The following is an 18,475-nucleotide window of genomic DNA, read 5'->3' on the forward strand; positions in this document are numbered from 1 at the left end:
AACCCAGTCTGAGAGAGAAGTTTCGATGAAAGCTTCTAGAACAGGTGGCTGATGTTTGGGGGTGTCCCGTGTTTTTTAAGAGCCTACTGCACTTCAAACAGAGCAAAAAATCGTCCAATATCAATTACCAGTTCTGACCATTGGAAACCGGTTTGCACATACTTTATACAGCAGATATCTTGAGGGTTGTTTTGAAAACTATATAGTATCTTGTTCTGCCTCAAGGAGGGTGAAACAGTGTTGAAAATCGTAATCTACATCACTGTAGACTACATTTGCATGTTTGGGCGACTGCGTGTTTCGACTAATGCTGGTGTTATTGTTCTATCTCACTGAGGTAGCATGCAGCAGTTAACCATGGATATCCCACATAGAATCAGTACGTACCGACTCCGTCCCGGCCATTCCTCCCCTTGTGCCGAACGCCAGGTAACATCATTTTGATGTTATTGGGTATGAAGTATTTCCAAGACTCAACCTCATACCTTCCTCCTCCAGGCAGACACTCAGTCCACTAGGCCACTTGGCTGGTCCGACTTCTCTTACGCCCAGTACACAAATTACATTACCTCTAATTACATTATCTGCTTGTTCACTGTAGGTTGTGATTGCATGCGATCCACTGACTAAACATGTTGCCAAAGAAACAGAATTCGAGTCTGGCTTGAAAACAACCCAATTGTAGTTTAAAGGTACAATTCAAGACACAATTCTTGGAGTCGGGTTTTCTGAGGTCGTGAGATCGAGATGTAACAACATTGCGCAGAACATGTGAAGTCATTAGTGGTGGTAAAAAAGCAAAAAAACAAAACTGTCCCTTAATTTCATTTTCATATTCAAAACGTTTTTGAGTAAGTGGTCAAATGTAACATCTAATGTAACATCTAATGTAACATCACATCACAGAGGTTCATAAACCACACGATCTCGACTACTAGCTCCTCTTCTGTTTTTGCGGAAGTCTCATCTCACAAGAAGGTTAGAACGCTGACCTCGTGGGCAAGTGGACAGAGAAATAGTCTCAGAGTGTGGAAAAGGTAGTAGAATCGGAGCCTCATTGACAAAGTGTAATCCAAAATGTAACATATTACGAATTCACAATTGTTCCGGCCTCCAAGTTACTTTGACTGAATAATGCCAGAAGAAACTACACACAAATCTAAAAAAGCAACTTCAATCATTAATTAAAAAACCGTTTAAGTAAATAAATAAATAAATAAATAAATAAATAAATAAATAAATAAATAAATAAATAAATAAATAAATAAATAAATAAATAAATAAATAAATAAAACACAAAACAACCAACCATTGGTTGACAATCCATTGCAAATAATCTTCCAGTCAAGAAAAGTGTATCAACCATGAAGTAGGTCATAGATTCGTTCAATAGTTCCCAAGGGAAATGCATTATAAATAAATAATAATTTCACTGCCCTTTAGAAGACCTAAGGCTTTAGTGAAACATGAGATGTGTCAAACCTATTAACAGTTCATGCTTCAGCCAAAGTTGTTTATTAGGCTATCAACATTGTGAAAGTGAAATATCCAAAGGTCTCAACTAGGGGAGAAGGGACCATAACATTTGTGTTGTTGGCAGAAGCTACAGCATCAAAAGGTCGGACTTCCTGTTCAATTCAACAACTTGTGCTTGCCTTTATAAATGTCAGCATACTTCTCCCTGCAAATGTTTGAAGGGATGTTATAGTAGGGTGGAACTTCATACAACAACACAAAAACTACAAACTGATCCAAAGGTGTCAGTACACGGGTCATAGTTTGTTCATTAGCAACATGCGTATACAAGGTCTCGTATAATGGTTATACAAACAGCATTATGACATATCAGAGACACTGAATGTGGAATAAGCTGAACAATACTTCAAATGGATCTGATATTAATTAATGTTGAAGTGTTGGATATTCCAGCTGTATACAGTGAGTGAGTTCAGTTTTATGCAGCCCTCAGCAATATTCCAGCTGTATGGCAGCAGTCTGTAAATAATCCAGTCTGGACCAGACAATCCAGTGATCAACAGCATGAGCACGATCTGTTTGTGGCAGGAATCTGGTGTGATACGGTTCCAGACACATGATATTCCTTGAACCCAGTACTAGTAACATCTGACAACAAAGGTAAACCAATAATCAAACAAGGTTGTGTATGACATATTTATTGGAAACAAAGACTATTGGCCAGATTAGGTCTGCCTCAAACTAAAATAAGAAGAGATCTCTAATATAAAAGCACAGAAAATAACACCTTTGTGATAATATTCCAAAAAATATGAACACATTTCTGTTTAATGAACATTCACAGCATCTTTGAAGGGCAGGATCTGCACTGAAGGTTTGAAGATGATCCTTTTACAATATTTCAATTGATGCATTCTCATTGTGCCCTTAACCATGCATATCTTGCCACCTGCATATCATGTTAAAGAAAAAATGTCTGTATGTTACTTTTAAAGCCAAGTATCCGTTTGAAGAAACAAAACAGCTAAAAACTGTACTGACTACATTGTACCGACTATCTGTTACACAGACGTGACCTCCACATTGTACTAGATTTTTGGTATACAGAGGATCTCCAAATTGTACTGACAACCTGCTAGAAGAGACCTTTTTAATACAATCATAAACAAATATTACTTCTGTCATTCAGTCAATCCCCTGAAAAGGTTCTTGAGACATGGATATATCACAGAAAACATGGACACATTTCTGTTTAATGAACACTCACAGCATCTTTGGAGGGCAGGATTTACATATAATGTTTGAAGAACAACCTTTTAAAATATGTTAAGGGATGCATTCACACCATACCTCTACCCATGTACATCCTGCCATCTGCATATCATTAACAAATATTACTTCTGTCATTCAGTCAATCCCCTGAAAAGGTTCTTGAGACATGGATATATCACAGAAAACATGGACACATTTCTGTTTAATGAACACTCACAGCATCTTTGGAGGGCAGAACAACTTTTAAAATATGTTAAGGGATGCATTCACACCATACCTCTACCCATGTACATCCTGCCATCTGCATATCATGCTGTAGAAAATAACTCTATGCTAGTTTTAATGCCAAGTTTCCCTTTGATGTCAAAGGAGCTTCAACTGCTCATGAACTACCTGTGGTTTATATGGAACAATCTGGTTATATAGGTTCTTTAGAATGACTACAATAGTCTAGTTGTGATGAGAATTCACCAGCTCGTGGTTACATGGTCATTATGATTTGTAGGAGAGAAAGTGGACTACTTCATCAAAGTAGGTCAGTCCTTTCTCTCGCCATCTCTCTTCCAAGCTGTCAAGACGTTCAAGGATCTCTATATTGTACTGACTACCTGTAACATAGAGAGAGCTCTATATTGTACTGACTACCTGTTTCATGCATGGAGAGCTCCACATTGTACTGACTATCTGATACACTGACAGGGATTGGGAAAGGCAAGGGTCATGGGCCATTTTGCAAATCAGAATGAAAAATGGTCCATTAAAATTTGGATGTTTACTAATGATACAAGAGCAGTGGCCCATTCAAATTCAGGAAATGGCTAATAATCCTGAAAATGGCCCATTGTCAAAGTTCTCTTTCCCAATCCCTGCATTGAGCTCCACATTGTACTGACTACCTGTAACACTGACAGCTCCACATTGTACTGACTACCTGTTACATAGAGCTCAACAATGTACTGACTACCTGTAACATAAAGACATCTCCACATTGTACTATCTGTAACATGGAGAGAACTCCACATTATACAGACTATCTGTCACATGGAGAACTCCACATAGGTAGTACTGACTACCTGCAACACATAGAGATCTAGACATTCTGTATTGACTTTCTGCAAGAGATGACCTGCACATTGAACTGACTACCTGTAACACATGGAGAGCTCCACATTGTACTGACTATCTGTTACACAGAGAGCTCCACATTGTACTGACTGTTACATAGAAAGCTCCACACTGTACTGACTACCTGTTAATAGAGAGCTTCACATTGTACTGACTATATGATACATTGAGAGCTCCACATTTTTCTGACTACCTGTAACAAAGAGATTATCTCCACATTGTATTGACTACCTGTAACACATGGAGAGTTTTGCATTGTACTGACAACTCCCTAACACACAATGATCTCCACACTGTACTGACTTCTTGCAAAACAGAGATGATCTCCACACGGTACTGACTACCTGTTACACATAGAGATCTCCACATTGTACTTACTACTTGTTACAGAGATTATCTCCACGCTGTACTGACTACCTGTAACACAGACAAGATTACATTCTGCACAATTTCGCAGCTCGCAAAATGCCATACCCCAATTTCACTTCACCCGCCATCTTCATCAACTTACCATATAAGTTTGGAATCACTTCCTCTTCCACATAGTGTGGTGGACCTAAAACAATGAATCAGAGTGAGAGTGAGTGAACCATGGTTTAGACCATTCTTAAATACAGTATTAAATATGAGGACTGGACATTCTAAGATCCTGTGCTAAAAGATCAAAGCGCCAACAGTACTTTATCAGGCAATAAAATACACTTAAGCCACACTCTATTAATGTTACCATGCCATTCTAGTCCGACCTCTAGTAATTAAATGTATGTCTGGTAACAGACGTCAAGATGCATGCCAGTTTCATTCCCCACTCCAGTTTCCTATAATACAACTAACTCCATAGCACCTTATATCTTGGCTTACAGTTGTTTCACACAGTTAAAATCACTGGTGAAAACATTTATGCATCACCTTAGAAACAATGTCTCAGTCTGACACAATTAAACAGCAAAACGGAGCCTATGTCTACAGTGTCCCACAATGTATACATGTAATGTCACATGATATCAGTTCCATCTTGATATACTGATCAAAACTTACATTGGCAGGAGAAATGCAACATTCATACTGTCCCATACGGTGTACAAAAAAATCTCACTTTTAATTCAAATTAGATACATAATATATTTCACCTGAGCATTTACTGTCTTCCAGCTGTTTATCATCTGTTTTCATTGTAAGTCTTAATGTAGTAGGGGAAGACATGTTAACCGAAAGCATGTCAGATAGCAATAAATGAGGATTATTAAAATCTAAATATTTCGGATATTTAAATACTTACTTTACCTCATGGTAATGTGCATATTACCTTTGCTCAAGTGATACAAAGATTGGAAATGTGATCAATAAGTATCCTTGTTGAATGCTGTCATGAAACCAGGGATGTGTCAGTCTCTTTTGGCGTGTGGAAGCACGCTCCCTGATCCCGTCATGTCACATCGATAAAATGTCACCTTATCCGGAATTCTGAGGTCCAAATGGTGGCCAGAGCAGGGAGTAAACAACCCATTGTAGGGAAGGCGTAAAATGCCGCAAGGTAAGGTAAACATTTAAGTATATAAAACATTAACAGCATCTTTTTAACTTAACGTACCTCATGGTAATGTGCATGTTAATCCGACAGTAAGGCAGGAGGGTCGATCAGGCAACTGGTCCAATAAAATGCCGGAGAAGATCAAAATGGATGGAGCTGTGACAATCCTGTTCATACTGAATCCTGGTGACATCAATAGCATGAAACTCATCAATCCTGGCTGCAGTAGTAAGAACCACGAGAAGACCATTCTCCTGGACAAGTCCTCAAAAGAGGCCTGAGCCAAAGCCTGGTAAGGATGCCTACAAAGGTGTTGTAGAACCAAAAGGTCCCAAGCTGGACAGCAGAACTTTGATCTTCCAACTTGAAAGACTTCAGCATGGCCAGAAGTTTGGAAATCTTGGGAGACTTTCCTGTCTGACTTGATGGGCAGCATTGATTTATGTGCTGCCAAATAAGTAGAAATCATACCACCCTTCAGATGACTAGTGTTGTGTGGGTAAAGACAGAATTTCTCAATAAACTGAGAAGAGGCATTTACCAGGCCCTTGGAGCACTCAGCACAAAACGTCTCAAACAAAGACCATTTGTCATCGTACAGGCTTCAAGTAGATACTCTGTGAGCATGGGCAATGATCGTAGCCATGCCAGCTGAATAACCCCTGGACCTGTGTGCTTTCTGAAGATGGCCCAGGCACAGAGATGAAATCTGTCTGGGTCCAGCTGTAGCAGTCAGCCGTGAGGATGCCTCAGAAGGTGAGGATGCCTCAGAAGGTGCGGCCACTGTGTGAGTGGCTGATGATCTCTTCTGGCGAGTTGACACAGTATGGGGAACCACGTTTTCGCTGGCCTCCAAGGCATGATCAAAAGCTGAGTCAACCACTTGGTCTCCTTGAGCTTGGCTATGACCTTCAGAAGAACGGGAGAGAGAAACAAGCAAGCATCGAGACCTTCCAAGGAGAAGGGCAGGGCATCCACTGCGACAGTATCCGGCATCCACTACGACAGTATTCGGAAGTGGAGACACGTATGTATGGCAAAACGTAATGGATGTCAACTTCTTTATTGTTTTCACAACATTTCTGGGCTATTCCTTGGTGGATGATGAAGGGGCAAGGAATAGCCTAGAAACGTTGTGAAAACAATAAAGAAGAAGTTGACATCCATAACATTTTGTCGTATATTAGAATACTGACTTCTAAATGCCTTTCAAGAACCTCATGGAGGCACATAGACCGGAAGGTGATGGTTGTGCTTCGTAGTGAAGAGGTCCATTAACAGTCCACTTTCTACCACATGGAAACTACACTGGCCTGCCACAGGAACATAGTAGTAAGGTGATCTAGACAGGAAGGATTGTCCTGTGACATTGTCTCTGTGGCTTGGGCAAGAACGGAAAGAGGCTTTAAGAACCTGGCATCCTGGACTTTGTACTGGGCTTGAGAACACATTGAGAAGACATTTGGCAGCTTCATTCTGGGAAGCGCTAAAATCCACAAAGTCAAAAGAATACAACTTAAAATCTTTACGGCTGTGGTGAGCAGACTTGATAGAGGGAGTTTTGGATATCCTCATCCCATGAAGCAGTGGCATCAGCAACCATCGGGTGCAGGGGTAGAAGGAGCTCAGGTTCATCCAAAATGGAAGTAGCTTGAGAGATGGCCGACCCTGGAGATAGGCAATTGACAAGTCTGTCAGTCATCCAGGCATACACACTCTCCAAGCGTGTAGGACCCTGATTGTCATCTCCTCATAATCCAGCACAAACAGAGCCTCCAACGAAAGAGATGGGTAATTCAGAGATCTAAACAGAGGAGATAGGTGTCACGGTTAAGAATTTACAGTGACAAACAATGTAAGAAATCCCCTTGTGAACCAGCAAAACAGAACAAAGACAAGTCACAAACGTTCAAATTATGAATTATTATGCAATGAGAGCAAGGTATACAAAGTCACAAGTCAATTTCACAATACAGATTTCAAATAAAATCTAAAGCAATGGGTCACAAGATATAATATATCAAACTCACCAAAGTCGGTCTGACAGCAGATAATGTAGATTCAGGCGTTGACGGGTTGTTTTTTTTTGATGATCAAGTGTTGGCAGTATATCCTCCAGTTAATATGAATGAGTGTGTGTCGCACTCAACACGGCAACCAGCCTTTTTATATATTCTAAGCCATTTCCTGTAAGTTCGGGCACTTATGACAATTGTCAACACTGTAGAATGCCCTTGAACAAGTCTCCCGGAAGTAAATACATAGAAAACTAGGAGCAGTTAAATTCCGGAAAACCAGAATCCTGAAAGTGATGAACACCTATTAAAACGAAATGTGACCTCTCATATTTAATATTCAAAACACTAAACATTGTGACCCAATAATAATTATTACTGAATTAATAACAAAATATACAGAAAATACACAATCGTAACATTGGGAACTCGAGCACCAGAGAAGAGGTGGTAGTTGTTTCCGAGGTGAGTGCTGTACATCCTGTGCAAGAGAGCATCATGGAAGCCATGAGAGCCGAGGAAACGCCAAGCCAAGCATCGCAAGTTCCGCAAAGGTGAACTCCTTGGAGAGTGGGGACGCATATATCTTGGTGATTAGCTATGAGTGTCACGATGAGCAGAGTGTTACTATTTGTTGGCAAGTGCTGATCATCTCCGGAAGGAGAGTGGTGAACGAAGGAGCACTGGTGGACCTTGGAAGAGGAGTGATGATCCTGACACTGACAATCTTCCCTCTCAAGGAGGCCAACCAACAGATCCATATCCCAGGGATCTTGAAGTGCCAGGATTCACTGACATGACTGGCGTGGAGGTGAGGTCAGAGACCAAAGATCCACTGAAGTCACAAGGGCGTTACCAATGCCGCAGGCAATGAGCCAGTTTCACTAGTGTTGCCAGCATCGTTTGAAGATATGTGGTGCTTGCGTTGCGTAAAGCATTTGTTACGCACAGCTATGCCAGAGGATGGAAGATCCTGGCAAAACCCATATTGTGATATCCAAGTGCATGCAGAATCAAACAGACAGTCTGGTCAAGCAGTGTGAGACTCCTTGGCCTACTTTTGAGACTTGAAACAAAGACATAAGACACGCAGAATTAACTAACTACTGTAAACTGTAACAACAGAAAGTAAAAAACTGTTGAATGCATGTTAATGTAAGACTAACTTTGCAAACTAAGAAATATCAGCTTAACACACATCTAAGAGTATGCAAATATAGGCAGTACAGGGCAAAGAAAACTCAACTGTGATATATATGCACATTTTTACCAACAAATGTAAACAATGATAGGCAAAACTGCAACAGGAAAGAACAAAAGCGGCAGGAAAACAGGATACGAAACAAAACCACATATGTGAACACGCACTATTAGTTTCATATGTATGAGCCACGTCTATCGAGGACCAGCATTACTGCCAAACCAAACAAGGGAAAAATGTGAAACTGGCGGAAAAAGAAGACAAACTTGATACACACAATAGTACAGAAAGGACAGCCCCAGGCTGACCAAGGAAGTACCTAAACTTGCCAAAACGAAGCAGAAAACTATGCGGGGCAAAAGTAAACAACACACCACAAACACCACCAAGTACAACCATGAGTAGAATATTTGTTATATCATAATATCAAGATACAGTAAGTAAGCAAAACTTTCCTAGCACAATCAAAACACATCCAACTCGCTGAGCGATAAAGGATAATGTAACATGTTTTTGTTGATATATGATGGGATTTGGGGTTCTGCTTCTGCTTGCTTGATGAGATCACGTCACTAGTTTTATGACAGCATTCAACAAGGGCACTTACTGCTCATGTTTCCAACCTTTGTATCGGTTGAACAAAGGTAAAATGCACAATACCATGAGGTAAGGTAAGTTAAAAATTTGTTAATTTAAAAAGTCAATGACACTGTCAAGTATTTGAGCTGTTTTTGCCTTGTGAAGTGTTAAACTTGGCATCTCAGAAATGAAATACAGAAATGCAGTCTGTAAATAATTGAGTCTGGATGGGACAATCCAGTGAGCGACAACATGAGCATTGATCTGCGCAAGTGGGAACCAATGACGTGTCGACCAAGTCACTGAACCTGACCACCTGATCCTGTTAGTCACCTCTTATGACAAGCACAGTCACCTTTTATGGCAAATGTGTTGTTGAAGGCTTATTCTACCCCAGGACCTTCACAGGTCTGTACAGTTAGGATGAGGACACATGCATGGAGCCCCTCCTTTTACTGGAGGTAGAGCAAACTCTATTTCTTAATTTCAGCCAGGAGGATTGAAGTCAACATCCCTGGCCCCGTGATCAATACACATTTTCTATCAACACTGAATCTTTTAATATTTTGAGAGCTTTCCCTGGCAAGATGATGTTTCCCTGATCATATAAGAAACAAGGAACAGAATCCCCGAAATGATACCAATAAATACAAAATCTTTTTGTTGTCACATTTCTGGTAATATTCTGAATATATGATATATGTTGCCCACTGAAGATGCACATTGAGATAGTGACCACTGTTTCCCACTTATCTGGTTGGAATGGCTAATGTTGTGTCCCAGTATCAGATAACAGTGCATGGCACCATAGTCTTGTCACCTTACCTTGCTGAAATTTGTATGGTTGTCAGCCTACTCGACTGTTGCTTTATCTGCCTGATGACCTACTGACCTACTGCTCCAAGTACTAACCTGGATGGAGGGTAGGATCATAGTTCAGTGTGATGATGATCATCCTGGAATCGGGAGCTGATAAGGACTTCACCAATGTGGCATACCTGAATGGAAATAAAGGCAGCATGTGACTGTATATACTTTTGGTCAGTGAAAGCACAATATGCTGGACTAGAAACTAATGATGTCACTTTTAGCGACATGCCAGCAAATTATGACATGGGGACACCAGAAATGGGCTTTGCAGATATTCGGGTAATCAAACCCAGTTCTTAAGCATGTACGAGCAAATACTTCAACTACTCATCCCCTTACGTATTTGAACCACTTGTACTAACAGATCCACTTATCAAAAAACAAATTGTTGTAACATATCCAAGAAATATCAGTAGCAGATCCATGCATAAGGGCAGTGGGGAGGCCTTGTAGCATTGATGAATTCCCAAATGGGTACAATGTTTAGAGCACCATTTACTGACAACTCCGTGTATAAAAACTGAGGTGTAAGTCCTATATCTCCCACATACCGTTCCCTGTCACCTCTGTTGATGGCTACCAGAGCAGCTCTGTCATACACAGCATCAAACATGCCCTTGTACGATCTGTAATGGAAATAGAGTATCTCCATCATTGTTTTAACAACATGCTTTTGGGCAGAACTTGGGTACACAAATATCAAGCAAACAGTTGAATGAGAATCAGGATTTAGGTAACGTTTTCACTTGATCTACATAGGTAGGTAGTAATTGGACCACCATAAGTAACTTTAAGGCCCCTAACAACAAATATTAAGGTCTGTAAAGTAATGTACCTGGGTTATGTACTGTACTATAAGACTTGATCTGTATTTTGACTACAGAACAAAATATTTAGTGCCAAGATATATGAACATGACTGTTCATCTTGGAAGGATGCAATATGTCATTCTATGTTTATTCTATCTGCACATGTAAAACACTTAACTCTCTGCTTTTGGGGAAAGACTGCTCTACTGAAAAGGCTACGAACATCCAACTGTCCAGATATTACTGAACCCTGGTATAATGCAGGTGTCTTTCAAGAAGCATGAAGCAGTCAATTAAACTGGCAAGAGGTTTTAAGAGATCAACAGAATAAATACTTTCAGACAATTGCGCAAGTGATTCTCAAGTTGTTTGTTTCACCAAAATAATATGACATGGAAATGCTGCATGGTTCTAGAGAACGATAAGGTGAAAAGCCTTTTTAAGAATAATCAAGGTAGCTTCTCTATAAAATAGGCTTTTCCCAGAGCTAACAGTCCTATATATTTGATATGCTTCTATACTGTTTCAACTGCAATGATACTGATTTGAACAAATGATCTGCAATGAATATTTTGAGACAGTTTTATTCTTAAACTGATTTTTTAGCCATTGGGCTATTCCCACCAGTAGATACTTTTTCCTGACTTGCTGAGAACATAGTGGACAAAGCTTGGGCTGTATTATTGCACTGGATGGTGTTCACTTTTTTATCTTAGTGCTGTGTTTTATTTTTGGATAAAACATAAAGTCTGCAAAGTTATCGATATTGGATTGTTTAGAACTGACCTCAATATCATTTTGAATAAACTGATTTGGCTGATCTTTCCAGCGAGTACTCTTTTTCCAAACGGTCTGTAAATAATAGAGTCTAGACCAGACAATCCTGTGATCAACAGCATGAGCATCGATCTATGCTATTGGGATACAATGAGTGTCACCATCTGATCACTTTAGTCACCTCATACGACAAACATGAGTTACTGAAGATCAGTTCTACCCCAGATGCTCCAGGATGCTGTTATCTTTAGGGATAGTGGGGTAGCCTAAAGGTTTAAGCATCCACTCAATACACTGATGACACTGAAGATTACAAGCCAAGTGTCTCAGTCATTGGCTATCACTCTGATCATGTCCCTTGTAATAAACTCAGCTGAACTTGGGTGAGTGATGGGTTTACGGCTGTTCCACACACTTTTGCAGGTGTCTTCTTTGTATCATTAGGGAAAGATAGGGCAGTGGGACAGGTTGTACATGAGGGACACGTCATGAACGTACACAGTACACACAACCATGGACTAAACCCAAATCAAATATCAAACATCAATACTAGATCTCTGTTCAATAATTTCTAACTGCAACAGCTCAGGAGATTATACAGACTATGAGAGCGGAATAAAACATATGTTAGTTTAAAGGTAGATTATTTCATAGTGACATACCTGTTAAAATCAAACATATCGCATCTATACACACTGATCCGACCATCACCACTCTGAAAGAAAATGTAAAATTTTTACAGAAAACTCTTGGTGGATTCATGCTACTGGTGTGCTGATGGACAATGGCCATTCCATATTTATTCTTAAAAATACCACTGTAATCTGTGTGCAATGAATTTCACAACACATATGTTGTACACATCTTGTACATGATCCACTATACTGTGTATTTCATGAGGGCCACAAACGTGGCAAGAAAGAATGCACTCAGTTTCATCCAACTCTCGTGTCCATAGTAGATAATATTAATAATTATAAGTCATTGCCCACAATCTCCAAACATCCAGTGACTGGTCATTGCGCTTAATCAGAAACAGATCACTAGTACCCTGGACAGTTGTGTGAAAGTCATAGTCGCATGACTTCATCCAACCAAGTACCCATTTTCTGCTTGGTGAACAGAGGCAATTTTGACAAAAACTCATTTGCCTAAGGTGACACCACACAAGCATTAATTGTTGTGGAACAGAACTGAAGTCCTAGAAACTCTCAGGAGTCAAGTTGCTAAACACAAATGGTATAGCAAACAATTCATCAGAATATCACAGTATATTGTGGCCTTGCCATATATTAACACATCTGATCTATATCTGGTGTGGGCCTTGCATTGTTCTTGGGAGTGAAAGAATTAGTGCTATTGCTGGCTGTCACTCACAATATGCAGATCAATAATCAGAGCTCAGTAATTAATCAGCAACCGATCAATAACTGGTTGTAATTGTAACCCCACCACAAAACTCAAGTGGGTGATAACAACACACAAACATAACAATGTAAAATTATGAAACAGGCACCAACTAATATCATAAGAATGAAGATTTTTATGGATACCAACTTCTTTATTATGAGAACATAACATTTCGGAGTTATTGCTTACTCATTAATCAGGTGGATGAAGGAGATAGCAATAAGTCTGAAATGTTGAGTTCTCAAAATAAAGAAGTTGATATCCTTAATAATCTTCATCCATATGTATTTTCACTTCTATATGCCCTTCAAAGACTCAACTAATATCACATTCAAGATGACTGATCATGCCTCCTGTTGACACACATGCAAGTATGTTTTTTCGTTGCTGTTACACTGCATAACTTACACATCTCTTCAAAGTTCAAATTTTTTTTTCAGATACTGTCCGAATTCCACTCAAGATGAAGACTGAATACGCATATGCCAAGTTGTTGGACCAATGACAACATGAGGAATGTTTTATGTTCAAATTAGTTTTGAACCATCAATGTTGTTCTCACATGTGCATAAATCTCTTTCCCAACTTTATCTGTATCCTTCATTACCACATGGACATAAAACACCATAATTTCCCTCCATCAAGATTACAGTTATTTTTCAAAATGAAACAAACACAGTTACCAATGAACAAACAAACAAGAATACACACATCAACTGAAAACAATCATTTTTTAAGGTACATTTACACTTCTATGATAACATAAAAAGTATAATATGTGTCAAAGAATTTTAAAATTCCAACAGTAAATGACGGAGTTCAGTAAAACTAATCAATCAAGAGCACGACCCATAAGAATAATACATGAATGAAACAAACTAAAACCACCAGTAAAATCTGAAAAATGTCCTTTATGACTGATCTAACTTTTTTGATCTAAGCTGAGACAAAGAGCAATGGAAAAATAGTGAGATGAACAAAGGGGGGTAACTCCAGTGCCTCTCCTATTCTGGTATGACCTTTGTGAAGGAGTCAATACTTTGCCTTGCTCATCTGCTGAAGCTAAATGTGCATGTTTATCTTATCAGACATGATTACTCATGTCAGACAGTCCAACTAGCTACCTGCCTACCTTGAATAACTCTGCTCATGTCTACGCTATTTACAAGGAACCTGACAAGATCGGTCTTTGGAAACACGTGCTTGTTTCAACAGGCAACTAAAGGGATCAGGTGGTCAGGCTCGCTGACTTGGTTGTCATGTCACTGTATCCAAATTGCTTACACTGACACGCACTCAGTTGATCACTGGACTGTCAGACAATCCAGCAAACATCATAAGCGTTGATCTATGCAACTGGGATACAATCATGTGTCAAATAAGTCAGCAAGTCTGACATGTTTGAAGCAAGTTACAAAAACCATGGGTTGCTGCAGTCTAACTCCAAGGTGGACCTTCACCAGTAAGTTACTATTACCTTGTATAAATCTCCTGGAATGTCTGTAAGGGTTTCCTTGCTGTACTCAATGTTTTGTTCAGAAAAGAACTCCAGCACTGCCTGCTCTACCGCCTCGACTCCGACGACAGTGTGGCCCTGGTCAGCTATCCTGCAAAATTTGATTTACTACAGGATGCTGAGATTGTCACCCAGGACCACAACTTTGTTAGAACAACTGTTCTAGGCATGATAGCAGGGTATGAAACTCCCCAAAATATTTAGCCAGACAAGAGGGCTGACTAGATGTAAAACTTGGCAGCCCTGGTTACAACTTACCTGCCTGCAAATAATTTATAGTTTACTATCCCACTGCAATTCATCATTTATTTTTACGAGTAAATTAATAATGATTTAATATCCTGAAATGTGATGAATATCATCATCTATATGTCTAAATTTTAACCGGACCATTGGGCAGGTGAATTTGAGAATCTGGCAGTCCGGGTTGAAAATAACCTGTCCTGGTCGGTCAGGCCAGCAGGTATATCAAATGCTGATAACAGAATAGTCAGCCTTGCATTAATTAAATCTGCAGTCTATTCATTATGTATCAGGCCATTGTTCTCGCCATCTACATGATGCCTTTCAAATGTAGATACAAACCATTTTATATCCAGAGATTTGCCACACAAAGGTATCAGAATGTTCTGGGCAGATTTCCCACCGGTCAGCTTGTCAGCATACTTCATGAGAAGACTGGAATGAGATTTGATATGAATCACTGATGAAATCCCTTCTGAATGCACTTGTGCTTCTAATGTTTTTGCACATATGTGTGTCTTTTCAACAGAACAGAGGCATATGGTAATTCACAATGAGATTAATATTATGATTACACGATGCCATTTAGAAAGTGGTCAAATGCAACATATGTCATATTTGGGATTTCACTTTCATTAACTTGCATCGCACACACAAACGGTACTTCATACAGTTTTGTTTAACAATACTGAACCAGTATCTACTCACCTATAGCAATGACTACTTACGGGTGTACACTGTCCTTGTGAAAACCAATTTTTCCAGCTTGCCAGTTTGCAGACCAGTCATCGACATCTAGCACAGAATATTGGGAAGAGCCAGCTTGCTCTGTGTTAGATGAACTGTCAATAGTGTCAGTCATCTGCAATGTAAGCCAAACTTAACACGCCAAGTTTCAGCTGGTTGAAAGGTTACTTATTATACACCACTGTCTCTATAATGGCCGCATATCCAATATGACCAGCCACTTGAGGCCCCCAAACCAATGTCAAATTTGTATTCCTTGTCTAATCAGCAAACTGAAGCACATACACAAGGCTTACAAAGCTGTAAAACCTTAAAAAAAAACAACATTTATGGTGGCTCCTTTCATGAAGATGATCTAATGTGGGTACAGTACCCAATGTAGTTTTTCTGAGTAGATGTTATGAATCTTAGGTGGGTATTGCATTTTCCATTACCCACTGCTTTCAAATATGTGGGAATTTCAGTGATTTTCCTCTGCTAAGTATGTGTCATTGAGTAAGTTTATTATGCAGGTACTCACTATGACATGTCATACCTAATCAGAACCAACTTAAATATAATAGAAACGATTTCATAAATAATCACTCACCCTATATTGACAGTACAACACTAGTCCTATATACTGTTACTACAACTTGATAGCAACTGATGTCTTTTTCATTATTTTATAAATTTACTCTGCATTTATATGTATAAAACCATTTTTTGCATAATATAACATTTTAAATGCGCAATTGGTATGCAACAACTTTTTTCAATATGTAATTGGACATTTTTATATGCATATTTTATACAGATATGCATCTTATCTGGCCCCTGTGACTGATCTCCCAGTGGTCGCATTTGATACATCCAGTTGGGATTTCTTCAAACTGTGGCATACAAAATGTGATATGAGGCCAACAGCATCCATGAAGCAGCTGATGCAAACAGTTTTCAAAATGTATACAATGTGTGTATGAATAGGCACAAGGTTGACATGTTCCTGAAAAGAAATTTTTGACACAGTGAAATTCAAAGTCTAGTATTCAGCATCACAGTGAGACATTTCAAAGCATAATCAAATTCTTAAATGGATATACTTCTTTATTCTGTGACAGACAATGTTTCAACATGGTTTATTATATTGTTGAAACAAGCAAGCAACATTAGAATTGAAGTCAAAATGTCACTTATCTTTCACAGAATAGAGAAGTTGTACAGCCAACAAAAAAGTAAATAAATGAAAATTGTCATCAGTTTTCATTACCTCAACTTCTAAAATGGACATGTAGCTCACGGCATAAAGTGATTGCAAACACCTGTGACAGCTTACTACAGTTATTGACTGTCCTTCGATGCCAGGGTTCTATATTAAAACTACATGTACGTGTCATAGGTGTATAACCTTTCTAGTCACGATATGGTTGAAGTACTACAGATGGTAACTCATTTTCCATATTCATGGTCCTTTAGATTCAACTTTGCCATATCCTACAAACAGTCAAACACTTACAATGTTTCTGCTCACAAAATACAGCCGAGCTCAATTTACCCAAAGCTGTTTCAATTTGCTACATGCAAATAAAGTCAATAAAACAGTTGTAACTTGTATAAACAAATATGATGTTAGTTTTGACTATTATATGAATTTGTATCATATATGATACACAATACCTTATTCCCATTGTATCATATGACATATATTGTAAATCCCTTTCCAAAACATGGTCGATGTGTTCAAATATGACTGAGAGTGAGTGTGTGAGTATGCTTTATGCCGCATTTAGCAATATTTGAGCAATATCACCAGAAATGGGCTTCACATCCTGTAACCATATAAGGAATCGAACCCGGGTCAAAGCAAACGCTTTCACCACTAGGCTACTCCACTGCCCCCATGACTGCGAGAGATATGTTAACATAGCTTTAGAGTTTTCCAATGCATATGTCTCATAGTGGGCCCTGGAGGGTTAATAAACTTTCAGGAAAAAGCATACCTTCAATATATGGTAGATTCTCAGAATCGTACACTAATAGTGAAACCAGGAAAATACCCGTCAGATTTGCAACAGGCGTTGGATGAAGCGAAGAACACTCAGTCGTATTGTTTCAGCTAACTAATCGCCGTGTTCCTGCCACTGCAGTCGCATTTATAGATGTACCTTAATTACCTTGTAGTTGTACACGTGCCCAGAAGTACGGTAATGTCTGTAATTCACGAGAACGACTCTGATGGCTGCAATTGTAAGAAAGTTCAGCATCAGAACGTGGAAATATGCACCAACACCCTTGATCCTGATTCGCCTAGTGACACTTCCGTCACGGTTCAGTATTTCTCCGGCATCGGAGACCGATGTTCCTGTTTTCGTGCACTCAGAAGGAATATGACACAAACACAACAAGCGTTGGGCTATGTGATATGAGCCCCGTTATCACACGACAGCCTCACACTTTGTGATATTAAGTAGAAATTCATAAGATAATCAGCGCAAAACGTGTAGTGACACAAACATTAGCCATACCTCCTCTGCTGTAGCCTACTGACAGTACTGTTCTCGTAGCTGTTTTAACACGCTTTAACCCCGAGTGACCTCCCTTTCTTTAGCGCCACCCCCACCCCTCCAATATCCTGCTCAAGCCTCCCAAGCAGACGACGCATGTTCGAGTAAGGTAAATGAAGCCATTAGTAAAGAGTGTCCTGCAGTGTTGTACAGGAGACTAGTTTTCTTGTAAATACTGTCTGAAAGAAACGAAAGGAGAGAAGCTGAAGCGCTTTCAGCGATATTCAGTTGACAGTGCGACCAACAAGAAACGTTTTATATATATTAAGATACACAGAGGGAGGATGGTGACGCGTCCGAGACAATGTCTGTTTACGGGATCAAGAGATAGAACGCGAATGGCAACTTGAACAACTACAGA

At 39.4% G+C, this 18,475-nt stretch overlaps 1 protein-coding gene across 1 annotated transcript; it reads right to left on the minus strand.

Moving 5' to 3' along the window:
* Positions 1 to 2,153: 2,153 nt before the first annotated feature.
* Positions 2,154 to 18,150, minus strand: LOC137290709 (probable thiopurine S-methyltransferase). Its single transcript, XM_067821797.1, has 10 exons — positions 18,076 to 18,150; positions 17,725 to 17,789; positions 15,553 to 15,686; positions 15,167 to 15,259; positions 14,543 to 14,672; positions 12,318 to 12,370; positions 10,621 to 10,695; positions 10,112 to 10,197; positions 4,385 to 4,429; positions 2,154 to 3,356 (listed from the first exon to the last, which is right to left on the minus strand). Exons 3-10 carry the CDS (start codon positions 15,684 to 15,686, stop codon positions 3,241 to 3,243), a joined length of 732 nt encoding a protein of 243 aa, XP_067677898.1. The 5' UTR covers positions 17,725 to 17,789; positions 18,076 to 18,150; the 3' UTR covers positions 2,154 to 3,240.
* Positions 18,151 to 18,475: the final 325 nt, after the last annotated feature.

This window comes from Haliotis asinina, chromosome 7 (assembly GCF_037392515.1).
Source record: "Haliotis asinina isolate JCU_RB_2024 chromosome 7, JCU_Hal_asi_v2, whole genome shotgun sequence".
NCBI lineage: Eukaryota > Metazoa > Mollusca > Gastropoda > Lepetellida > Haliotidae > Haliotis > Haliotis asinina.

Coding starts and splice junctions, on each gene's coding strand:
- LOC137290709 (XM_067821797.1), bottom strand. CDS start 15,686: ATGACTGACACTATTGACAGTTCATCTAACACAGAGCAAGCTGGCTCT. Junction 10,198..10,620: donor AACAGAGGTGACAGGGAACG/GTATGTGGGAGA, acceptor ATTTCCATTCAG/GTATGCCACATTGGTGAAGT. Junction 3,357..4,384: donor AGTGATTCCAAACTTATATG/GTAAGTTGATGA, acceptor TCTATGTTACAG/GTAGTCAGTACAATATAGAG.